This window comes from Eupeodes corollae, chromosome 3, assembly GCF_945859685.1.
Source record: "Eupeodes corollae chromosome 3, idEupCoro1.1, whole genome shotgun sequence".
In the NCBI taxonomy this organism is placed as follows: domain Eukaryota; kingdom Metazoa; phylum Arthropoda; class Insecta; order Diptera; family Syrphidae; genus Eupeodes; species Eupeodes corollae.
Genome location: NC_079149.1, coordinates 104,015,405 through 104,042,363, shown reverse-complemented (window position 1 = coordinate 104,042,363; position 26,959 = coordinate 104,015,405). Strand labels below are relative to the sequence as shown.

General features: G+C 33.8%; 2 protein-coding genes across 2 annotated transcripts in view; one reads left to right on the top strand and one right to left on the bottom strand.

The window, feature by feature from the left end:
* The window catches only part of LOC129950720 (tyrosine-protein phosphatase cdc-14), a 55,949-nt gene extending 34,487 nt beyond the window's left edge, over nucleotides 1-21,462 (bottom strand). Inside the window, exon 1 of the mRNA XM_056062642.1 lies at nucleotides 21,179-21,462. The gene's annotated coding sequence lies outside the window, so the exon portion shown is untranslated. The remainder of the gene's footprint in view (nucleotides 1-21,178) is intronic.
* Nucleotides 21,463-26,272: 4,810 nt separating this feature from the next.
* LOC129949010 (dnaJ homolog subfamily C member 7) overlaps nucleotides 26,273-26,959 on the top strand; it is a 51,402-nt gene continuing 50,715 nt past the window's right edge. Inside the window, exon 1 of the mRNA XM_056060196.1 lies at nucleotides 26,273-26,764. Coding sequence (XP_055916171.1) covers nucleotides 26,667-26,764 — 98 coding nt within the window. The 5' untranslated portion in view covers nucleotides 26,273-26,666. The remainder of the gene's footprint in view (nucleotides 26,765-26,959) is intronic.

Here is a 26,959-nt window from a genome sequence, read left to right as displayed (position 1 = left end):
CAAAATCAAAATAAGGACACAATGATGATGATGGCTGGTTTGAGAAAATCATAATAGATAACAACTTCTTTATGTCTCTTTAGGATGGATACACAATTTGATGCAATGGCAATGAGTTGTGTTGCCAAATAGATACAGCTTAAATTTAATATGAAAAAGAAATGCAACCAACAAAATGAAGATACATAAAATGACAATGCTCATAAAATAGCCAGAAGCAACAATAGGCGCACATGCAATTCACAATTTATGTAGGTACACTTAAACCAGTGCCAAACCATCATCAAAAAAGAAGAAAAAAACAGTTTTGTTGACGTTTGGATGTCGCCTGCTTCTTCTTTGGTGCGGCATCGGATTGGAATTGTTGAGGGTGGCACATTTATAATAAAAAAGGACAAAGAATAATATATTACCTTAAAGTGCTGACAAATTACCCCTCCTATACCACTTATTGTAAGACGGCTTTAATCTTTTAGTAGACTTTAAGGTTAACGTCCAAAAACAAAAACGGAACAAAAATGCTTGATCTCTTGTTGGAGGCCATGAAATAAATAGGATGTTATGTACACATGAACGTATTTTTTTGAATGATTTGGAATCAGCTTTAAATAAGAAAAATTACTTCCAGCATACCTCAAAAATATGAACAGACCTAATTCACGATCTGTCATAAGAAATACTAGAACATTCAAAACATCAACAGCAAACCTATACAAAAAAATTTCAGTTCGAAATTGTTTGTTTTTAATAACAATGTTCAAAAATAGAATTTGGAATTAGCTTCTTAACTTTTCAAATAAAAAAAATTCTTACTGTACTTTATCCAGCATATCTCGAAAATCTGAACTGACCTAATTCAGTTTGACACATTTATCTTTCATTTTCTTATATTTCGACCACTTGAGTGTTATACCTAAATCCTTGTTCGTAGGTCGGGAAATATTTTTCTTCGCATACAACATTTTTTTTCCAGCACAAATGTTCTATGTCGTACATAGTTTAACTTTACAATTGTGATGTTTGACTTCAATATTTTAAGTTACTAAAAATGCAAAGCCCTCACTTAGTTAAAATATTGTTTGAAAATAAATTTCGCTGAAAACATTTTGACAGTTTGTATAACAACCACGATAAACTGTTTGTCGTGATCAGATCCTTTCAATTTATTTCATGTCACACGTAAGAGCACTGAACGGTAACAAATGTTGAAATAAAAAAAGACAAATTATAATTTCTTTGTGTTCGCCTCTGCCATCACACGAAAATGAGTGAAGTTAGCCACACTCAGCTTTTTATACAGCGTTTTTTCTTTTTTTAGTTTTGAACATTCCTCGAATAAGGCTGTTCTGAGCCCCAAAATACTGTTTGAAACATAGCTGAGCGCTTGGATTGTTTCCAATTTCACCTGTCGAATACTTTTATTTAGAATTCAACTTCATCTGATCACTTATTTTATTCTGAACCAGCTCTAAACAAGCTCAGAACACGAACGTGTAAAAAATAAACATAACTTTTTGTTTGACAGTTCAGCCAATGTAGCTAGGTTTGATTGAAAAAGGAAACACAACTTTAGGCGCAGTAGAAAATGATTTTGACAGTTAGCTGCTTTTAACTATAAAAAGGGAGCTATTTTAAACTCTCCATGTTTAAAATTTGTCTTTGAATTTTGTGTAGGGTTTTAAATTTTAGGAACAAAATTAAATTTTTTTCTGTTTACGAACTAAGCATATGAGGTCTTCCTTCCTCTTTAAATAAAATAATGAAACGTCAAACAGAGTACCATTAAGTCATTTAATCTGACATTTAAATTATGTATGTATTAAAAAGAAGCCAATACATAATTGTGTAGGTGCAATTCAACTTAAGTTCTTGTTTAAATTTGTTTCCATTCCTTTTAAAAAGTTCTTCTTTTCAAAGTTCTCTGAATTCCAAGTGCATGTTATGTAGAAATATTGTATATGAGGTAATCTTTCAAGTAAAACATGTCTTTATTTCCAATTTATTCAAAAACCTACAAGTAAACAAAAAAAATAAAATAAATAAATAGACTATTTTGAAAAAGATTGCATAGAGCAATGAATCACTATTGCACATGATGTCACACGTGAAACGTGATGCCATATAGCGCTGAAAAATACACATTTTTCTTCATGTACACAAAGGTACGAGTACATATTTATTTTAGTAAAAATGTGTTCAAGTTTGCAAATTTGGAAGTAAAATCTAAAACACAAATGCTTTGAGTTCGTTATGGATGGATGCATCTAAATGCTTAAATAACCCCCCATCATTCACGCGAGAGTAAATCGAGTTGACAAAGTAAATTTTGTTGGTATTCAATGAAACGAGTGTTATATTCAGAAAACACAAAAAAGAAAATACATTTTTTGTTTTAGGTTAAAAACATTTATATAAATGTGCGGTGTACCTTGTAGGTGATTTTCTTGATTGGTTCAAATTTCAAATATTCTCCAAACGTACTTTTTTTAATACAAATGTTTTATTCGCTTTGATAGTCAGATCTCACAGAATTCAAAAATGAAAACACTCTTTTATCAAATTAAATTTGGAGTTGTCAAGTATCGATTAATTTTATAAAAATACAGAGGAAAAAGAAGGAATCCGGTATCAATGTTTTTTTTTGCTATCCACGTGATCTATAAAGAGGACTATATACTTGAATGTCTTTGAAAAAAAAAACAAACAGAACTGGATCACAGTGACAGCAGTGACATATACTTAACTTGTCTCCTTTTGTTCTTTGTTTGTTTGATTTGTTGTGTTTGTTTTTACATATGTACATTTATTTGTGTCGTAAGTCTTTTTGACTATTAGATGTACAGAATATTGTTTTCGAAATTGCTTAGTTTGTTGACGTTTGACATATATTTCTTGACAGCTCTAAATTTGTCAAAGAAACAGCTGTCAAAAACCCTTCCTTCTTGGTGGAATGAAAAACTGTCTAGTCTTAGGAAAATGACGAGGACAATCTTCAATATCTGCCACAAACAAAAGTTTTACCAACCGTATAAAGACTCTCTTAAAATTTACAAGCAAGCCCTGTCATCAGCCAAAATACAAGGCTGGAGAGAATACTGTCAATCAATCGAAGACATAAAGAACTCCGCAAGGCTCAGCAAAGTTTTATCGAAGGAACATTGTAATCCTTCATTTCTAAAAAATCCTGATGGAACCTGGGCAGACTCTCCAGCCGAATCTCTTGATCTACTGATGAAGACGCACTTTCCGGGTTGCGAGAGTGATAACCCCGAATAACCAGAGAAAATATTTTGTGGGCCATCAATACTTTTTCTCCATATAAATCCCCAGGCATGGATGGCATACTGCCAGTTATGCTTCAAAAGTTGTATGATGTGGCAGCTCCATGGCTGGAACAAATTTTCAAAGGATGCCTCCTTCTCAAACATGTGCCCATGTCGTGAAGACAGGTCAAAGTAGTTTTTATGCCGAAAGTGGGTAGGCGCGGTCACGAATACGCGAAGAATTTCAGACCAATAAGCTTAACATCTTTTTTGCTTAAAACCTTGGAGCGCATTCTTGATTACCATATAAGAGAAATCCTAGTTGGACCGCCTCTCAAAAGCTCTCAGCATGCTTATCTTAAGGGCAAATCTACGGAGACTGCCCTCCATGAGGTAGTGCGTACTGTAGAAAAAACAATCCATTATAAAGAATTTACTCTTGCCACCTTCCTAGACATAGAAGGTGCTTTTAACAACGTCCTTACCGAATCCATAGAAGAACCGCTCGTTAAGTTCGGTGTAGAAGACTTCATTCGAGAATGGATTATTTCCATCCTAGGTGGTGGGAAGATTCGAGCCACTCTAGACAATACAATCGCAACAAAACAAGTGAGTAGGGGAACACCCCAGAGTGGTGTCCTTTCGCCTCTTCTTTGGCATTTGGTCATGCATACAATTCTCGTTAAATTAGAGAGATGTGGAGTGAAGGCGGTAGCCTATGCGGATGATTTTGTCCTATTGGTGTCAGAAAAGTACACCTCTGTGATTAGTGAAATCACGGAGTAAGCTTTGAAGAAAGTTAGCAACTGAGCCACTAGTTGTGGACTAGGAGTTAATCAAATTAAACTGAACTGTTGCTCTTTACCACCAAAACTAAAGTACCGCCCTTCACGCTACCTCGACTCAACGGTCAAATCCTATCATTGTCTTCCAGTGCAAAATATTTGGGATTTATACTCGACCCTTAACTAAACTCGAAACTAAATATTAAAGTACGGGTTAAGAAGGCCTGTGTTGCCTTCTACGCCTGCAGCTAAACTTTCGGCAAAAAGTGGGGACTTCAGTCGAAGATGATTTTATTGACGTACACAGCCGTAGGTTCTTACGTTCAATCTTAACATATGGTTCGATTGTGTGGTGGCCTGCTATTAGCAAAGCCTATAATATTGATAAGCTAAAGAAGGTTCAGAGAACAGCTTGCATGGGCACCATAAGGGCCATGCGTACTTGCCCAACGGACGCCTTAAACGTTATTTTGGATCTTCTACCAATCGACCTTTTTATTAAATACATAGTTTCTTGCAGCGCTATAAGGCTGAAGGAATCAAACAGCTGGTTGTCAAAACCTTATGGTCACAGCAACACTACGCAATTGATTCCCTCAGATATTATCTCGGTAGACACTGGTTGTCAAAACCTTATGGTCACAGCAACACTACGAAATTGATTCCCACAGATATTATCTTGGTAGACATTGACTACTGCACTCCTACTTTGAGCCTTAGTAAGGGTTTTAGGGTTATTTTCCCATCCAGAGAAGATTGGGAGGATGACGTAGTGTCGATAGGTTTCGACACAATTATCTTTAATGACGGCTAAAAGATGGAGTGCGGAGTTGGTTCTAGGATCTTTTCTGAGTCCCTAAATGTAGCTAAATCCTTTAGGCTTCCTGACTCTGCTAGCGTTTTTCAGGCTAAACTGCTGGCATTAAGGGAGGCATGTAAGATACTTAAACAAAACCGAAATGCGGCTATCTCTACAGACAGTTAGGCAGCTGTCAAAGCTATTAACTCGGCCATATCCTCATATAAATTGGTCCAGCAATGTCGCGATGAGCTTGCGAGCCTGAACATTAACCTCGGTGTCACCCTGATCTGGGTTTCCTAGCCATAGTGGTAAATTAACGGGCTGACGAGCTAGCCAGGCAAGGATCGGCCCTTCATAGCTCACTTGCGGAAACGGTTAACATTCCTCTTAGTGCTATGAAGGGTAAAATCTTTTCTATCTACCAAACTAAATCAAACCGAAGGTGGAGCAATTTACTCAACTGCATTATATCTAGGAAGATATGGCCCACCTATAATAAAACTCGTACAAACGATCTTCTATGCAGGCCAAGGCAGGACATAGCCAGGATTGTTGCGGTTTGTACCGGGCATTGGCCTATAGAAGTTCATGCAGAGAGGTTGGGTATCTCTTGCAACACCTTTTGCCGTAGCTGAAGTGACCAAAGAGAAAATGAAACGATATTCCATTTCCTCTGCAAATGTCCTGCTTTCACGAACTTGATGAGCTATCTGAGACAAAGATTAGAGACCTAATCTTTTTTCTCAATGCGACAAAATGGCTCTAACATAATCGCTATAATGCTTCTCTTTAAATCTTTCCCTTTCTATCACAGGTCAAACGAGTTGTTGGTATCAAAACGGCGCACTACAGTGCTAATTGGATCTCAGGCTAGGTTGCCTTGAGATCGCCATTTCTACCTTCCTACCTAACAGCTGCCAAATCTACTGATGGCATCATCTGTGTGGAAATTTTAAACACATTTTAAACTATGGCATTTTTATCGGAAGTCCGGAAAAAGAACTACCAAGAAAACAGATCTAAGATATTTTATAGATTGTGAAAATATCAGTTCTGTGAGTGTGGACAATTCTAAATTCTGTTTAATATTTCTGAAAAAATGTATTAAATTTGACAATTTACGGTTTTCTGGCTCAACATTTGTATAAAGAGCTACACTGGACTATTTTTCGTTTGGTTATGTGAATTCGCTTGTCTACGCAAACGATGAACGCTTTAGAAACAAAACAAAATTGGAGCGTTTTTGTTGACATCCGGAAAATTGGGTCTCTCGGATGAAGTTGCCCGAAATCATTTTTGAAACACAACAGGCAACACTTGTGGCCAAAACATTAAATTATAATGCGTTTTATTTCTTCCTAAAAACCACAAGTCTAAAAAAACGCCCTTTATTATAGATTTTATATAGAAAGTTAGTATTTCAGTTTCGTTTTTACATAAAGTGAAAGGGAGACAGACGTTTAGATTCTCCAATAAGCGATGTGTTCACATGCATGTATATGGATTTAGGCTAGTTTAAATTATTGCAATCCTGAGTTCAAGGATTTGTTTGTTAGATTCGTAGTTCTCATGATATTGTACGAGAATTATAAATCGGAAACATTTTTCTTTTACACCTTGATCAACTTGTAAAATTTTAATGAATCTATAAAATGGTCTAGAGCACGTAATTGTGTATATCAAATACAAATTATTGTGAGTGCTCAAGGTAATCCCATTTTCATGAATATGTAAATAAAAATAACGCTTTTCACTATCAAAAAAAAAACCTATTAAACGCAATGACTTTGTCAAAATGTCTCTCAAAACGCCGAGCCCCAAGGTTATATAGTAGTTGAACATCAAATTACAGAAATAAATGTACTTAAAGGCTCGTCACTCCATTCTGTTCTCAATGTCATATTATTCTTCTCAATGTCAGCTAACATTTTATATGGATTCATGAATTTTCGATGCTCAAACATAACAATGTACATACAAAACAATAAAAATACATTATATTTACGAACATACATATGAATGAAGGCAGTACTATGAATGAAACATTGAGACTGACGTGCAAATTGTTTCCCATTTTTCCCACGCAAATAATTTATCGCTTGGAAATACATATAAAAATAAAGAATTGAATTACTATAACCAATACCACAAAATAAATGACGCGTGGGGTGTGCCTTTAGGTTTGAGGAAGTTAAAGGCAAACGATAGGAACATAATAAAAATAATAATATTGAGGTAAGAATCTTATAGCTTGCTTCAAAACTGGGTGGCATTAATTGGTGTTACGCGGACGACAATGACAGCAACGAGAACGATGACATTGACAAATGAGAAAATTCAGACCCACGCCTGACATTTGTGGGTATTTTATATTTTTACAAAGTTGTTCGCTTGTTTGTCTCAATACGGTGATGTTGAACCGTTTCCGTTGTTTCTTTTTTTTTTTAAGAGAGTACAATATAATTGAAGGCCTCCAAGAAGCAATTAGGTCTGTTTATTCTTTCTTAACATGATTTCAATTGATTGTGAGTCATTTATAAATGAATTTAATGACTATCTTATATCCATTTGTACAAAAATTGGAAAATATATCATTTGTTCTTTTTCCAATGACTATAAATTGTTAACCTGATCCCATCATAAAATCTAACAAGTATACCCACTCTTTTGGAAGACGGAATTGGGTACTTGTTCTTGTTAGTGTCCTCAAATTAAACTCCATAATGTCAGATTAAATATTTGAATACATTTTGCCATTAGTAGCAGTATAGAAAACGACGTGGAAATTGAATCCAAAGAAGGAGAAAAAAGAATAAAAATGTTCGTAATAAGGCAAACACAAAATCTTAATGTTTACACGAGTTTATACCTAGTGAGGATCGAATTTCCCAATACAACGTCAAGTTTAATGTCATCGCAAGAAAAAATAAGAACATTAAGACTTATGCTGTTAACTGAGAACTGGTTTTATTCCTTAAAGGAACAATCTACAAACATAAATTACATTGTATGTCTTCATGTTTAATATAATTTTTCATTGAACCCTTCGAAACAGAACTGCAAAATAAAATATATAATATTGGTTTGAATTACAAAACTACAATTGAACAGAACTAAGAAGTTTCAAAGTGACATAACAAACACATTTTTTTGTTATTAAAATTGTGATTGCTTTGCACTTTGCAAACCCTTAACTGCATAGAATCTATTGTATATTGAAATAAAATTGATAATAGATTTTTAAGCATTTCAATTTAGTTTTTATTTAGATAATTCGTCATCTTTAACCTCATGAGAAATTATTGTCAATTATATTTTCCATTGGTAAAATAAATTAATATATTTTGTAATCAAAAAACGAATTCAATTTAAAATTTGGTTCAATTACAATGAAAACACAAAACTATAAAAGAGTGAACCACTTTTTTTTTAGATCAATTTTTTAAGCCCAAAGTTGGTGTGTCATGCTCATTTCCCTTCTCTAAAGTGCATCACATGATAATAAATGAAAATTTGACAGCTACGCCAACACAATGAAAAATGAAACATATCTCAGATCTCGTTGAAATATAAATTTAACATGGAAAACAATTATAAGCGATGGGAGAGATAAATCCATTATCAACTTTGGAAATGTGTTTGTATGCAGAATGTTTTGTATAACTATTATCGTAAACAAAATCAGAGACAATAAGTTATATATTGAGGAATCTGACGGATTTTTTTTCTATAAGCCAGGAACAGAGTTTCCGAAATAAAGTATAAACTATACAAGTGACGTACGCAACATAGAATCAATTGATGCGTTGCGGCAACGAATCCGTTGACATTGACGTAAGAAGCGGATTGGGTGACCTAATAGATACGTTGCGTTGTTTTGACAGCCTATTTCAAATTACTTCAAAGAACTGTGTCTGCTCAATTCTTTGAACCCGGTATCATATTTTAAATTCTAAAAGCTTTATGTAAAGGGTGATTTTTTTGAGGTTAGGATTTTCATGCATTAGTATTTGACAGATCACGCGGGATTTTAGACATGGTGTCAAAGAGAAAGATGCTCAGTATGCTTTGACATTTCAACATGAATAGACTTACTAACGAGCAACGCTTGCAAATCATTGAATTTTATTACCAAAATCAGTGTTCGGTTCGAAATGTGTTTCGCGCTTTACGTCCGATTTATGGTCTACATAATCGACCAAGTGAGCAAACAATTAATGCGACTGTGACCAAGTTTCGCACTCAGTTTACTTTATTGGACATTAAACCAACCACACGAATGCGTACAGTGCGTACAGAAGAGAATATTGCGTCTGTTTCTGAGAATGTTGCTGAAGACCGTGATGTCGTGAATGTCGATTCGTCGCCGTTCGCAGCAATTGGGTTTGTGTTATTCGACCACATGGAAGATTTTACGCAAAGATCTTGGTGTAAAACCGTATAAAATACAGCTCGTGCAAGAACTGAAGCCGAACGATCTGCCACAACGTCGAATTTTCAGTGAATGGGCCCTAGAAAAGTTGGCAGAAAATCCGCTTTTTTATCGACAAATTTTGTTCAGCGATGAGGCTCATTTCTGGTTGAATGGCTACGTAAATAAGCAAAATTGCCGCATTTGAAATGAAGAGCAACCAGAAGCCGTTCAAGAACTGCCCATGCATCCCGAAAAATGCACTGTTTGGTGTGGTTTGTACTCTGGTGGAATCATTGGACCGTGTTTTTTCAAAGATGCTGTTGGACGCAACGTTACGGTGAATGGCGATCGCTATCGTTCAATGCTAACAAACTTTTTGTTGCCAAAAATGGAAGAACTGAACTTGGTTGACATGTGGTTTCAACAAGATGGCGCTACATGCCACACAGCTCGCGATTCTATGGCCATTTTGAGGGAAACCTTCGGAGAACAATTCATCTCAAGGAATGGCCCGGTAAGTTGGCCCCCAAGATCATGCGATTTGACGCCTTTAGACTATTTTTTGTGGGGCTACGTCAAGTCTAAAGTCTACACAAATAAGCTAGCAACTATTCCAGCTTTGGAAGACAACATTTCCGAAGAAATTCGGGCTATTCCGGCCGAAATGCTCGAAAAAGTTACCCAAAATTGGACTTTCCGAATGGACCACCTAAGGCGCAGCCGCGGTCAACATTTAAATGAAATTATCTTCAAAAAGTAAATGTCATGGACCAATCTAACGTTTCAAATAAAGAATCGATGAGATTTTGCAAATTTTAAAAAAAGTTCTCAAGCTCTTAAGAAATCACCGTTTATGTATATTTCGTTTGCGTTTGCTAGTTTTAAAAAACTGTCAAAATAATAAATAAAATGTAGAAAATAATGAACAATATCAGTTTCGACAAATACACAAACTTAAAAAAATTGGTTTGAATAGAATGAAACAAAATAAAACAAAGATTAAACATCGCTTTCGTATAAGAACCATCATTATTTTAATACAGTATAAATAAACTTAAAGCTTATTCAAATAAAAAACACACAATTTTAGAACAATGTGGATTTTTGAGTGCATACATAGATAGAACACCTTGAAATAGTCGCAACTAAACTAGAGTGGTTAAACCTCATCAAAACGAGTTCATAGCACGACGATGAACTTTGACTTTTGACTTCCTAATGCGCAGGTTTTTAACATTTGTATGGTTTATATGAATAGTTGAGAGATCAAGTTGAAAACTTTTGGCTTGATGCCGAGCAGATTTTTGACATTTTAATGGGTTCGTTTAACACAACCATCTTTATTGAAAAGAACTCGGTTTGGGATTGTTAAATATATGTACATATTTTGAAACTTATACCGGGTAATCGAAAAACAAATTGATAATTTTTTGTCATTATCTTTAAAAGTTTTGTAAACAATAAGTGAAAATAATTAATTTATTCAACCAATAAAGCATGCCAACACAACTCTAGCACAATATTGACACATGAATTGTTTTTTTTTTTTGACAGCTTCAAAATTCGTCCTTTGCTTTGAAATGCCCTTCTGCATCAAGCGTTTTTTTAGGGTTCAAGCTTTACCTATTGTGTTCAGGGGCTTATGGGAACGTGTGTAATTAATCGAGATGTGAGTTGTAGAAGTTTCCGTTTTTATTATTATATATTTTACGCGTAAGATAGCTGATCCGAAAATCGGGTGAATTATTTAAATATCCATTGAAGCTTTAATTGTACAATAATGTTAAACATCTAAATCTAAATATTTGTCTCCTTTTTGTGAACAGTTGAAAGTTGTTTTTATTTGTTGCTAACAATCTCAGTCTAGGTATCCAAATAGTTCAAAAAGGTTTCTAAAATTAACATATCTAGGATAGCCTATCCAACACTAGAATTAACTCAGTCTTTTTGTAGTGAAACAAACAGAGCTGTCAGTTTAAACGAATGATTTGCTACATCCGCTAAAATTTCATTCAAAAAAAGTTGAATTGTTCAATTTAAACTACATATTTTACAACTTTCCCGCTAGAGGCTCTATATTTGACCACAAATTAACTCTATTAAGGTAACCACCTACATAAAAAGAATTAAGTTAATTTCCAAATAATTTTTTGATCAAATCATCACGTCATTATTTTTAAACTAAAAGTTCAATGACTTCATGGACCACAAAAAAAATTGTTTACCTTTTTCTACTAGAAAGTTAAATAAATTATCTAGCTAAAAAAATAGAACGTTATTTTATTAGGTTGTTTACCAAATAAAGAATGTTTCAAGTTACAAGAAACAAATAATTATAAATCGGTCTTCATTTCAAGAAAATATACAGACAAAAAAACTTAAACAACCAGTTTTTGTCTTTCTTTCCAGCTTTTTTTTTTGTTTAAAAGATAGATTAATTTTCTAGATAGACAAGAAATTAAACAAAGAACTTAGTGACATACTTCTAAAACAAACTTTGACCCAAATTAAGTACTTATACATAAACCTAGTTAGAGTTAAGACGCAATAAATAATACAAGAGGAAAATGCGTTGTTTTAACTAACTTCTATGGTATGCAAATTTGAAATAAAACATTCCTTTATTTATTCAAATTTATATTTCATCCCTAACTTATGGCCATGACCAAGAGCATTCCCCATTGAATACAATTCACATTTGCATTAATAAATTAATTAAGACTAAACAATGTTATAAAGAATTGAATGTTATAAAACAAATTTAACACTGGGCATAAAAAGCAACGGTACAAGATTTTATTAAGTTATGTTTTGTAGTTCAAGTAAGGCGTTGAAAATCACCTAAGCTTTGAGTCCGTATCCATCCTAGTAAAGCTCTAAGATTATTTTTTTTAGGGTCGAACTCTTTCCATTTTAGTTTTTTTCACACACTTACCAACCAGAGGATGTTTTTTAGAGCTATAGAAGTTGGTAGCACTATTTTAACTGGCAGCTATTTTGGCAACTGTGAGTGAGTGAGTTATTTTAAGTCTGATTTGGAATTTCAATTTGAATTGGACAGCGCTTTCAAATTGTGCAAATTTATTTTGAAAATCATGCTTCTGTTCTCAATATGAGCTTCATTAATTTAATAACCTTGATGTACAGGAGCTGTGGTTTTATCAAGATGGCGGCGCAACTGCTTGACTATTTTTTGTGGGGCAAATACTCCCAAGTCACAAGTCTTCGCCGAAATTGGGTAAATTCAAATTAAGTACAAAAATCGATTTTTTTTTTCGTAGCGAAACACGATTGTAATTTTTTGTTGGCATTATATTAGCGTAACTTCGTCAAGTGTCAAATTTGAGATGTGGAGATAAAATGCTCTCAGAGAGAAAGCAAACTGTCAAATTGTCTTGATCGATTTTCGCACCAATTGACGTTAAACAAAGGAGTTTGGACTGCTTTGTTTAACGTCAAAATATATAATAGAGCATAGTTACCGAAGATCACTTATAAATTTTAATCAACTTAACGATGAATACGAATCCAATAAAATAAATAAAAATCACTACAGTTTTCAATAAATATTGACAAATAATGAACAATTTCACAGTGGAAGTATAAACTTAAGATCAGGTGAACCTGAACTTAAGTTTAAATTTCAAGTTCAACTCCTCTAGTTTCACAGTGTTCTCTGAACGTAGTTTAATTAAATTTAAAAGTTCAAATGAACGTAGTTTAATTAAATTGCATGATTAGAGTTTGGTAGCATTGTCAGTCATGTGACGTAATGTAAGCAATACGTAGCTGTTCATCTTTTTTTCTTTCTCTCTCTGAAGCGAGAAATACGTAAAACAGCAACAGATATTTTGTCTTTTGTTGACAATCGGGGAAAAATTGTATTGTTTTAAAGTACCGTTGTGAGTTGTGATTTCTGTGAGCTTAAACGAAAAAATAAAAATAAAAACGAAAAACATTGTGAAAATTAATAGCAACAAAAAAAGAAGCAACAACTTTTCATCAGCAGATATAAGTTTGCTGATGGAGTTGATTATGAAAAACAAACACATCATTGAAAACAAAAATCGATCGAGTACATTGGACAGAAAAAACAGCGGCATGGGAGTCCATTGCAAGCGAATTTAATTCAAAGAGTGGCTCCCATTACCGATCATCGGATGTGTTGAAGACAAAATATGAATTAAAAAAAAGAACAAAACAAAATTTTGCTTCCGAAAAGCGAAAGCTTTACCAAACTAGTGGTGGACCTCAGGAAATAAATACAGATGTGTTAGACAAGACGATTCTGGACCTTCTTGGTGACCAGGCGCAAGGACTACCATTAGTTTATGACAGTGACATTTTAAAACCAAAAAGTAAGTTTTTAAACAAGCATTTTGTGTAAAATGAAGCAACTAAATGAAGTTTTTCTCATCACTAATATCTTCAATATAACTTTCCGAACTCGACATTTTAAAATAACAATTTACTTTTTATTAATTTTTATTGAAAATAGGATAAATCACCATCATAAATTAATTCAATATTTAATATGAAAATGGCAGCTATTCTGACAACTGTTGTAGTACCTAAACGTTGAACTGAGGTTAAATGACAGAATAATGGCGTTTAAATTAAACTACAGAATGAACTCAGTTCAAGGTTTAAACGAAAGTGTGAAACCGAATAAATTGTTGAACTGAAGTTTAAACCAAAACTGTGAAACTGGGGGTAAATATATTCTTTATTTAAAATTTCTTCTTCAGCAACAGTTTTATAAAAAGATATACATTTTACGAAAATTGTTTCGTTAATTAAGGTAAAATATGAACAATATTCACATTTAACAAAACTAAAATGAAAATAAAAGGAATTTGACAGCCAGTCCAGAAATCACTAGAAGAAATTGCTCGGAATAAATCTGACAAAAAGGGGAAATGTTTTAATCTCTCACGCACGCTCTCTTTTGTATGAATTAGCACAACTTTTGTGTGAAACGACTTCGGACTAAAAATTACTAAAACTTTCAGTCTGAAATCTGCCTAAAAATCCAGATCTGCAGGTTTGATCTTAAATTATAATTGCTTCATGGAATGCAAAAACAGGGGAAATTTGTGATTTGACAGATCTAGATCAAAAAAAATTGATTTATTTTTACCCTTTATTTAATTTTAGCAATTTCAATGCGTTGTTGACTCTTGTTTGTTTGATTATTGTTTTTAATTGTCAAATGTCAAAAGATGATACCTTCAAAAGTGAAAACTACTCAAGCCTAGAAATTAGCTGAAATCGTTAGGTTTTCAAGTGTCGAAAACTGCAATTTGGAACTTTACATCACTAACTTCTACTTTCAGACGATCGTGCAAAAGCTACCAAAAACATATTTGTCTTAGAAGCACTTCTCAGGCAAGCTACAAGCCGTCTTGGCTTGCATTTCTTATTTTTAATAAATATTGCTTATCACTTTTCCAATTTGACCAGGAACCCTTTCACAAAAAACATCAACTGCAATTGTGCAAAAAATAAATGAATCACAGAGTAATAAAGTTCAGCTTTGGTTTATATGAAAAACTATGATTACCTGTCATTTGACAGTAAGTAGAATTTTCATGATAGTTAGAGAGATTTGTCTTGGAAAACTTTCCAGTAACGTTGCCTTAGTTGGAAAGCAATGTTGTTGGCACCTGGCCAATCAGATACTAGAAACTTGTTTTACTTTCAAGTCCCTTGTGGTTGAAACACAAACACACTTCAGTTTCGGCTTCGCCTGATGTTTACGAGTTCAGCCATGGGAATTCAATGCATGCTATCACAATGAAGCTTTGACCTCACGTTACGTTTGACAATCGTAAGGAAAAGAACGTAATGTGATAATACATTTGCTTTTGGAGGGATTCACATTGGTTATTGGCTGTAAGCTACTTCCGCGATATTTTTTTTTTATTTAAAAACTTATATTTTTTACTTCAAGAAAAATCAAAACAAACTTTTGAGAAAAAATAACAGCTGCTAATGACAAAAGAGCCATTTTAGAAATGTTATATTGGAAGCAACCTAGAAGCAGGCCTATCGTAACGCAGACGAAGCCGAAGCCGAAGATGTAGCGTGTTTGTGTTTCAGCCATTATATCGTTTGAACCTGTCCATTTGATTCGAATGAAAATGGACACTAAAAAATAGGACATACATAGCTTTACTTTCGATACCCACTGTATGAAAGAAGAAAAACCTAAAAAAAAGACACAACACACACGTGTATAGCATCACATTAATTTTATGTTTAAAATAAATCAAGTGAAACTCAAAAGCCGACAATAGTGCGGTGATTCCTCGATAACGAGTCCTCTTCCTCTTTGTCCTCGTGTCGTCTAATAAAAGAAAACAAAACAAAAAATTAACAACCCAAAGCAACAGCAAAAACAAAAATAGAGACCATAACAAAAATAACGATGACGCAAGAACTATTGCGTCTATGTCTATATTTCTTTTCCATTCTCCTACCTATTAAATTTTCTTTCTTCTTTATTTTGCAGAAAAAAACAACGCAGCCATAACATAACAACCACGGCACGACAGCAACCCTTTGGCGTTTCAAAGTCTCATCGCGTCTTACCTATGTTTCTGTCGATGCCTAACTACCCTACCCACCACCCACTCTGGCTCGGCCTCATCGTCGCTCGCCGTCGTCGTAGTTTACGTTGTCGGTCTTTTGTGGGTTTTAAAGATATTTTTTCAATTCACCCCTGAGAAACTTACACCTTTGGCTCGGTAGGTGAGGTGCAATTTGAGTTTACTTTATATGCAAGTACGAGTATGCACTGCGGATCAAGAGCCAAGGTACACTTAATAAAATTCATAGAACATGTTCTCTCAAAATTTAAGGCGATTTTTTTAAGGATTAAGTAAGTCGTCGTCGGATAAAAGTCTTGCATTTAAAGAACTCTTAACTATGTCTTGAGAACAATTCATACATATTTAAACAAAGTAAATTGAAGGAAAACTAATCACACGGAACGCACTGTATTGAATGAATTATATACATACATATAAAGGGGTTACATCAGCACACTCTTGAGTGAAATTAATTTCCTCGATATATAAATTGGAAGAAAATTATAGGTTCACTTTATTTTTCTTAATTAATTTTCTTTAATGGTCTTAACCATACAGAGTCGTTATATAAAAGAAAATTACACTTCAAAGCAATAAATGTTTGTATACCTATGTATACATAGGTATTATTACACAGATCAAGATCAGAATATTGGACATAAATTGAGTAAGTAAAAGCTAGAATTACATATATAAACATTCAAGAAGTGTGCTATATAAGAACAAAGGGAACAAAAATCAATGGAAAATGACATTATTCAAGAATGTTTTCGCGTTGGAGTTGGTGAAGTTGTTCATTCTTTTGTTTTTGCTTCTTTCAAAATGTCTTATTGAACGAATAAGGATTTCTTACTTGGGGAGCCTAAAAACCTACATAAATAAATATGTAAGTATGTTATTTACAGTACAACTTGTTATTGAGCTAATCCACGGGGTGTTTAAAAAAATACTTGTATTTCGTTAAGATTGCTTTGATATACAAAAATAAATGTTTGCAAGGTTGGTAGTTCAACAAATTCACTTGAATGTATGAATGCGGTTTTAAATGTCTTTAATTTTTCTTAATATTATCGGGATACGCGTCCTACACTTCTGAAAACTAATACCAGTGCAAAATGGCTAACTTTGGCCCTGTAGTTCTGTCTGCTAAATGTTGTGCACGAATTTTTAACGATTTTTTTTAAACTTGTGAACTAATAGATAGAGACACCTTTCGGCAACCGTTATAAAAAAAAACAGGTATTCCCTTTCTATTATGAAATTTTAATATTTACATCTAAAGTTATTCGCAATGCAGTTGTTTTTCATTGATAATTGGACAAATTGAAAATAAAAACATGTTAGGCAACTTCCTCCTCGCCAAACTTCGCCGTAGACGTCGTTTGAGTCGAACAATATTCCAACAGGATGGTGCGACGTGTCACACTGCCTGCGAAACGCTCTCTCTGTTGAAAAAAACCTTCGGTACTCGTTTACTTTCTCGATCGACAGATTTTGCTTGGCCGCCTCGTTCTCCCGACATGACGGTTCCGGATTTTTTCCTCTGGGGATATTTGAAAGGGTGTGTCTTCACGACTCGTGTACGTAATATTTGGAGGATTTAAAAGCGCATTCGACAAGAAATTTCTGATATTACGCCGGAAATGTTAAGAAATGTCTTCGAAAATGTTATCAAAAGATTAAACGATTGTGTAAGCCAAAACGGGCATCATTTAATGGATGTAATATTTCATAAATAATTTGTCTAATCTGTATTTTCGAATAAAATTTGTATCGTTGTTGTACGTGCTTTGGTTCTGGAGTTACTTCAAAAAGAAATATGGGCATCTTTGTGTGGTCACCCTGTATATCTACTCTGGTGCAGAATGCAGGTTGATTTAATTGTTTTTTCCCTTTGTTGGTTAATTAAGATTAAATAAATAGCTATCAGTTGTTAATAGAAGTGACGTATTTTGTGACAAGACAAGACCGGAATGTTACTGACTCAGTTGATTTTAGACAAGCTTGAACTACATCGAATTTAATTAAGTAACTATCGAAGCCAAAGTTATGATGAATATGAAAGAAAAAGAAACGGGTGTTCAGAATCAAATTCGAAACCTGGAATCAAGAGCATTTTTCTTTCCATGTTGCTCGCATTCCTTAAATTTAGTGCTTAATGATGCTGCTCGGTATTCGTTATATGCAGTCAAATTTTGTCGATACAATTCAATGTTTGTTAACTTTTTTTCAAGTTTCTTAACGAGGTGCGATATTTATAAGAAAAAAATTTTCCAAGTCTTACTTTGAAACCTCTTTCTGAGACTAGATGGGAGAGCATGTTAGATTGAGACCTTTAAGAACAAATTTAGAAGAAACACATGAAGCTTTTATAGAAATAGGAAATCAAGAGTAAAAAAAACATTGCAGAATCGTTAAGAAATAAAATTTTTGATTTTACATTTAATTGCTGACTGCAAATTTTGTTTAATGTTTTAGAAAATATAAATAAAACTAGTAAATATTTGCAAAGTCTGTCCGTTAATCTGTCAACTGGCATAAAAGTTTGAGAAAATACAAAAACACAGTTTAATTTTAATGCGTTCCGATGAAAATTTTAATGGGCAAATTTGTTCAATTAATGGAGTGTATTGCCAGTTCCCTAGAAATACTAAATATGTTTCCTGAAGCTTCATCATTGCGATTTCAACGGAGAAAAAGAATATGCTGATGAATGTCCTGAAACTATATTACACCCGAAACAAAAATTTAAAGTAGATTTTTTTTCAAAATTCTTAATGAAGCCATTCAATCAATTACATAAAGATTTGAATAGCTTGATACATATAAAAAAAAATCATTTTTATGTAACATAAGAATGTACGTGTTTCATGCCTTAATTTGCAGAATGTTATAACATTAGGTAGCTTTTAAGATTTAGATGTAGACAAATTGTTTCAAGAGTAAACCGTAATATCGCCGCTTGTTGCACCTCAAAGCTCAAGTTTAGATGTGTTAAATTTAAATTTTAGTTCAAACCTTGAAGATTTTGCTCCGAATTAAGTAATTGCTCTAGAAATCTCTAATCTCTTCAGGAGAAGGTATTTTTGTAAACTTCAAATTATTAAAAATTATCTTACGACAATCATGACTCAAGAGAGATTGGTAGGCTTATCTGTGTCCATTGAAAAGGAATTATTGAATTCTTTAGACTTTTATGATCTCTTTTCTGAGTTTGCAAAATGTAAGGCCAGAAAAGTAAGTTTCCAAGTTTAAACATTTCCCCTCTGCTCATTTCATCGCTGTGTTTTAGTTTATGGTTTAGGGTTACTTGGGTTACCTCTATCACAAAAAACGCACTGAAAGTCCACCTCCTGATAATGTGGGAAAGGCTTATGCTTGTGTATCAGCTTATGTGTGAAAATATAAAAAAGTGACGCTTTCTACACGCTTGCACAGGGCGCAAGATTACCTGGGCCGGCCCTGGTCTCAAGTCATTATCGACTCACTATTGAATTTATTAAAATTGAATGTGTTTAAACGCTTTACAAGCTGGTATCATCTGTAATTTATTGTAATAAGAAAAGTGCTGATCTTACAGTAACGGTCTTGTATTATTATTTCAAGTTGTCAAGCTCTTAAGAAAACATCCGCACCAGAAAACATGAACACATATGGAAATATAATTAAGACACTTTTGAATTCAGTGAAGTTAGTGTGCAGGACTGTCATGCAAGTAGTCTTGAGTTCAACCCGTGCCTGCCTTTTTTCACGGGTACTGCTTTTTGTGAGGAATTAACAATTCTTGTCATGAAAAGTGCTTTCTCAAATTAGCCGTTCGGATACGGCTTCAAAGTGTAGGTCCCCTTCATCCCTGAGGACAGTACTTGCACACAGGAATGGAATGGTTACATAAATCTTCTCCGACGGGCCTGTGTTGATCCCGATTATTTTTTGGGATTTTAAAAATGCATTTTTTTTATAAAATCAGTCAATTATAAATTTGACAACATATTTAAAATATGTCCTTTTTTCATAAATAAAGTCTATGAACTTTTATGTTTAGGAGGAAGGGTCATTATCCTCCCCCTTCTTAGATGTGTCATTTCATCGAGATATTAATCTGCTATGAGTTACAATTTTTACTCTCATGATTACATCAAACTCATTTTGGCAATATCTACTTGCTTCCATTTGTATACCTACTTGTAATAGAAGTATTTAAATTTTTTAGTTGGGTAACCTCATGCAAGATTAAGTTGTCATACCTACCAGAAACTACATATACCTACCTACAGACACATCTACTTAAGCTGTACATACTGAAGTAACTTAATCCATGATCCGACAGCATTTGATTTTAATTTAAAACACAATTTCTTGTATGCTGATAGTACCTTCCACCTAATAGAGTAGGTACCTACATAATGTACACATAAAACGACAAGGTCGTTGGTGAGGTAGGTTAGTTTAGTACATATCTATTGTACCTTCTGACAACTAAAACATTTCCCTACATAGTTCATTGATGAAGTGAACAAACATAATCATTAAAGTGCACAGGATGAAGGTACCTAATCTCTAAAGGTACACCAAAGCCAACGCCAACACCAACGTCACAAATAGCACCTGCATCTCATCTCCCATTCGCCTTCATCATCCACATAGATCACTTCACCATCTAATAACCTTGAAAAATCTCTACCTATTCCCATATTGATAACATTTTCAGAAAATCTAGATAGGTAACAATTTTCTAATTGGAAAGCATTTGTCCATGAGTGTTCCTGTTCATTCATAACTCGATACTATAGAGATAGAGTGAGATACTTATAGGAAATAACACCCAACATTCCTACACACACATCTCACATCTTCGTTGGATTTCGGAATTTTCCTATTTTCTTCCTTTTCCGCATAAATCCAATTTTCCAATTTGTCTTTTTTTCATAAACAAAACGCATTTTCTTCTTCTTGTTGTTTATGTTGCTCTCTCTTAAGAACACAAACAACCAGCGTGAAGAGATGAAGAGAAGATGATAAAGTTTAAGTAAACGATAAGGGATAACGAAAAGATAAACGAAATAAAAAGACGACGAAGAAGAAGGAAAGGAAAATCTTTCTCTTTTATACTTTTTATACATACGCAAGGAAGGAAAAAGAAGAAAATTTAATCGAAATTTGTTTCTTCTTTTTGTTGATTCTTTACTTTTTTACTTCTCTCATCGTTGTTCTTATTGAACTTATTGAATTAGAAGAGGCGAACACTAGTCACGTCATATGCACAAACTTTTTTCTTGTACGCACTAAATAAAAAGAATGACAGAAAAATATATTCACACCTTTTTTAACTTATTTTTATGCGGCTGCGGGACTGCGGGAGTATACGACACTTTGAAGTGAATAAAAATGTTACACTCTTTGATTTTTGCACTTTAATTAATCATTAATTTTCTTGTAATCGAAGACGTTAAACTTGCGTTTTTATATTTTTTGATTTTGCACTTTAATTGGATAGCCCAAACGTTGGCAGCGGATTTTTTGCTTATTTTTTATTCTTTAAGTAACAAGTGCACCTCCGACGTCGACAAGCTTCGTTTTTCGACTCTTGTTTCGCTATTCGAAAAATCTTATTTGAATTTTTATTTTCGGTATGAAAAAAAGCTCGTTTGAATAAGAAAATAATTTGACAGTTGAATGGGATATATTTTGACTGTTCTGTGGTGCTTTTGAAGTTTGCATTCGAATTCGGATATTGCTGTCGAAACCGGTTTCGAAAAAGCTTTTATTGGTTGTTCAATTTGATAAAGTTGGAAATAAGATGCGTTTGATTTCAACATATTTTAGTTGTAGGGGACAAATGCAATCGAAATCTGGGTCTGTTTAATTCTTAGGAATTTAAGTTACGTTAAACATTTACAACAAATAAAACTGCGCAAATCAAGGTTTATACTGTTAACTACTGTTTCAATTTGATTTGTGTGCTTAATATTTTTTAATTCACTTTAGTAAGTTCTGTCAGGTTAAAACAAAAAATATGTTAAGTGACAAACAACTAGAGAACAAGAATACGTGTAGCAAAAATGTTTGTGCATACAAAACGTACATACCCCCAACATTTTAAACAACACTTTAAAAGAAATACGCCAAACCTTTTACCCGTTGATAACTTTTTAAATAGGCTTCTTCAATGCTAAAAATAGTTTTCCAAATTTTCCCAAACGTTTTCGAAATAAAAGTGGAATTACTTAATCAATTTTCAAAATATTAGTAATTTACTAGCGACTCCAAAATTTTAAATTGTTCTTTATAATTTTTTAATTGCTAAAAGTAAAAGTTGATATTCCGTGTTTTTAACTTTACCAAAATGTTAAAAAAATAGTAAGAATGTTGGAAAATTGTTAAAAATGAAAAATCGTTTAGGCATAATAGATTTTAACAATTTTAGGCAACAAAATAAAGCTTATACTAAAGTAAGACAACTTCTTACTGAATTAGTTAAATCAGACCTCATATATTGTGCTCCTATCTGGCTCTAATTTAAAGAATAAACACAACCTTAGATTTCGGGTATTTTTGCGCTAAAACAGAAACATAGAACTTTTTTTTGGGCAGTCATCTGTTGTGAGCTTAAAAGAAAAACACATTTTCTGTACTATTGCATCTTTTTCTTGAGTTAGGCTCTGGCTTGGTCTTGTATGTTCAAATATGGACCAGATCTGAGCCTAAAACTTTTATGTCTGTAGTTTCCTTTTTAAACAAGTAGTTCATAATTTTTAATCCGTTTTATAAAAAGCTTATTGTGTGTTGTTCAGTACTTGGATGAAAATAATCAATCTCTAAAAGTGGCTTATAGGCTTTTCACACCAAACCCAAAACCGGGTTATCGGCAAAAAGTTTTCGAAAACCCGAAAATCGTTCACACCGAATATTTACACGTTTTCATTTGACATTTAAATTTGTTTAACACCGTATGTCAAATTTTGTATTGATGAAAAAAAACTCAGAATGAGCCGCAGAACTTTCGATATACTCTGCAATGAACTAAAGGATCTTGTGATCCAGTCATTGAGTGGTTTAAAAATCTGTAAGCATCCGTCATGAAATATCCAAGTTTCCTTTCACACAGTGAAGATGTTCTATATGGTATGTATTCTCTCAAGATTACATATTTTGAAAATTCTTGAAATGCAAACATTCTTCTAAGGATTTGCTTTGCCGTCGACAACCTTGAGCCGATAATCCTTTCCTGTGCTATGATAGAGCAGCATATCAGCGCAGACAAGGCCGTAACATTAACACGTCTCGAAGAAGACGAGTGAAATGGGCTCACGACATGAACCAACCAGAACTAGAAGCTCGCTTGGCTACAGCTATCCTCTTTGTTCACTTCAACCGGTCAGAACAATTCACCAAAGGGAAGCTAATTGTGTAGAAAATATACGATCAAATCAATAAAAAACAAAACTGTTACACCAAAAATTTATTTTATTTAAAACATTTTCTTTTTTTTTTCGCAACAAACTCAATTCAAAAACTGCTTATGACTACTGCTTCTGTTGGCCAAATGTGCCTTCAGAATCACCATGTATTGTGGCCGTCCAAGCAGCTTATAAGCGGGGTTGAGAAAATTCTGAACGATTTCGTGTAGTTCCTTATGGCCGGAGCAGAAAAGGTCAATTACTAGTTCCAGGCTTGTCCAGAGCACTGAGGATCTTCTTGATGTTGGCATCGCTGTCCATCTAGGGACAATAGCCCACTATTTTGAGTTTTTCACTGAAACAACGATTTCCACATTGTGGAATGTTTTGTCGCAAATTTTCTTAGCTCGCTGTGACTTAGCCTCCACCAGAGATTTCCTTTCATACTTATTCTCCTCTACAAATGAACTTATCGCCTTTTCATATCTCCCAAACCCTTGTGATTAGATGGAGTTCCCGGAAAGTCTTTCTCCAGGTAGTAAGCGAAAGCGTCGAACATATTTGTGGCGGCGAGGTGGAAGACGCATACCTTGGAAACGTCATTACGAACTATGAGCAAGTCTTCCTCTTCTTTGGGGTCGTCACGCCAGTAGCCATAGTGAATTCCGGTTCCTCGCTTAGCAAAGAGCGTTTGAAACTCTTTAGGATCATAAAAGAACCATCAGTGCCGCAAATAGTCACCGGGACTTTTATTTTCGACCTTGGAAAATTGTCCATATTTTGTAAATAAAAAACAAAAAGCAATCATTCTTATTACTCAGTAAGTAAGTACCACAACCAAATTTATTTCAAAATGAAATATTTGTTTTGACAGCAGCCATCAGCTGTTTTGTTTACATTTATTTGAGCGCTGAATTTTTCGAAACGTTTGTTTCTTTAGTTCAACTTTGAATTGAAAACCGATATTTTCGCGAAAAACGAAAAGCCTTTTACGCTCGGTCGTGTATGTCAGGAACTTTGGATCGTGTCCAATTGTATGCGGCCACAATAGCTCATAGTCAATTGGATCTTTAATGTATAATAAAAAAGAGATATGAAAAAAAGGTGTATAATTTTTAAATATTAAGTGGAAAATATTATAAAATTATGAGACGTCTAAATAACTACTATCAATAGAGTCACAATGAATATTGTCCTTACAGTTGGCCAGCTTATATTTCTAAGATTTCTGAGAACTTTCTCAGACTGATTGACAGAAGAGGAGAATGCAGATAAACACAATTTATTAATTATTCTAACCTACCAATACAAATAATTTTGTATTCCTTTTTATCATTTTGAAATTGTGCGCTAGAGATTCATAAAAATTCTGTTCTCCGATTTCTGACAACAAATGTCAGAAATGTGTATACAAAAATGTGTATGTTTCACAATGTAAAAGTAAAATTCTGAGTAATATCCTTATCCTTACTTACCAATTAAATCTTCCTGATATCGAAAAGTGCTTTTTACATATTTCGTTCTCATTGGTTTTTGTGTTAGGTAACAACTTGTTAGTCATTTAAATTTTCCAGTGTTGTAATAGTTTTGCAAAAATGGGCATTGAGTTAAAATTGAATAACCGCTCATTGTGTCCGCCATTGTCGAGTTTTTTTCATTATCTCTGTAATAAATGGTTAAGTATACGATTTTTACTTATTCTATTGTTTTTAATATACCCTTCCTTCCTAGCTTCATAATGCTGTACAAAAACTTATCAAATTTATCCTGTTGGGTATCAAAAAGAACATTTATTTTATTTAAAAAGGAAAATCAAGAATATCATTACATTCGAGAAAACACTTATTGCACAGTTTACTGTTAGTTATCTTTAATATTGTCTACTTCATCCACGCAATAAGATACTTTACACACTAACTTCTAGTTAAACCTACCCAATTATTGTGAAATACTCATTAGAATTTTATCTGCTTATTAAGTAAGTTCCAACATGCTAAACAATTACTTTACTTTTATATTGTAGAACAGGACCTATGAACACAGTTGTTTCTGAAATCTTAGTGCCTGTCTATACGCGTTGTGCCCACAACGTTGTGACGAGAGTTTGTGGGCAAGAGAGGAGCTGAGTAAAGGGACGGGATGCTCATGACAGAATTTGAATTTTCTGCTTGGGCAGTACAGTTCCGTTCTCATTTCGTTCCGAATTTCTCATTATTTTCTGTTCGTCAATGCGAGAGGTACATTTGTTTTGCTCTTCGGCTTCGCTAAAGATTCTCGCATAACAGAATTCCGTTTTTGAATTGAGTTCTGCACTATGCATAAGAGTTCTTTAGAAGAATCCTCGTCCATACGAAGATAACTATAACGATTCTATTTCTAAGCGTAGTACGTCATTTAAAAGAACTTTGTGTATTCCTGCGGAGCCTCCAAGGTTTTGACCATTCCCTTGTTTTTTTTCCACTTCTTCATTTAGCAGAAATAAAACATTTGCCGCTGCGCATATTGCAGTTAAACAAATAATTTCATTATTTGTATCCATTTCAATCTATAAAATTCTATATCTTGTAAAAACAAGACAAAATCCTATGTATGTCGGTAGTATATCACCCGCTCAAAATCTCGAACACAAATGTTTCAAGTTCTTCGTTCCACAACACAAAATGGAAAACGGGCCATGAGTAGTCACAACACATGTAGACACATAGTGTTGTGAGCACAACGTTGTGGGCACAACGCGTATAGACAGGCACTTAGAAATATAAACTAGCTAAGTGTCGCAAACCGAATGAATCCTCCCTTTCAAATAAGAAAAACAAACAAATCTATTGAACTGTCAAAATGGTTATTAAACAGGCCCAGCGAATTCGCCATTGAATTGACGTAAATCTATCTTACATCTCCTTTCCACTTTTTATTTTCATTATTTTTTCTCTCGCTTCCTAAATATTTATGCGAAAAATCAAACCAAAAAATTGCCCAACCATCGAGCAAGTTGGAAAAAAATCTATCATTTTTCATTTCACTTCGCCCTAGCCCCAGGAGGACGCGTGTCGCGAACTGAATATTGCTCAAGCTTGTCAGTGGGGTTTCTTTTTAATTTTAAAATAAATACAAATTTCTGTTAAACAAAGTTTAAAAAATACAACAACAACGTACCAAAACCGTGTTTTTCAGAGGAAGTTTCAAGTTTATTAATTTTGTGGTGCAAAAGTTTACTCGCTTTGCAATTAAAAAAAAATCGTGGACTTTAACTTCTCTATATTTTAATTTTTATAACCCCATCAAACTACACGCTCTAATTCAGCTACAATTCGTGTTCCTCCATTAAGAAGAGAATTTTACATTTTCAAAAACGGGCAAAATTGCTGCTACAAAGGGCAATAGATTCAACCGCAAGCGTCGGCTATACATGGAAGAGGTTATCGTGATCAGTGACACCGAGCAGGAATCATCAGACATGGATATTGAAACCGATCAAGACATTATTGTCCCCAAGGACACAGAAACGTAAGTTTTTTTTTTTAATTATTTCAAATTCTATGTAGAAAATATGATTAAAATGATTTCTGTCGTGCACAGAAATGAGAAATAACTCCCAAAAGTCTCTTTGTTTGCCTTGCCAGTTTATGTAACCTCAACTTTTGTTGCTGTCATGCGATTTAGTAGATTCCATGGACATTTTGTTTTTATGTTTTTATTAAT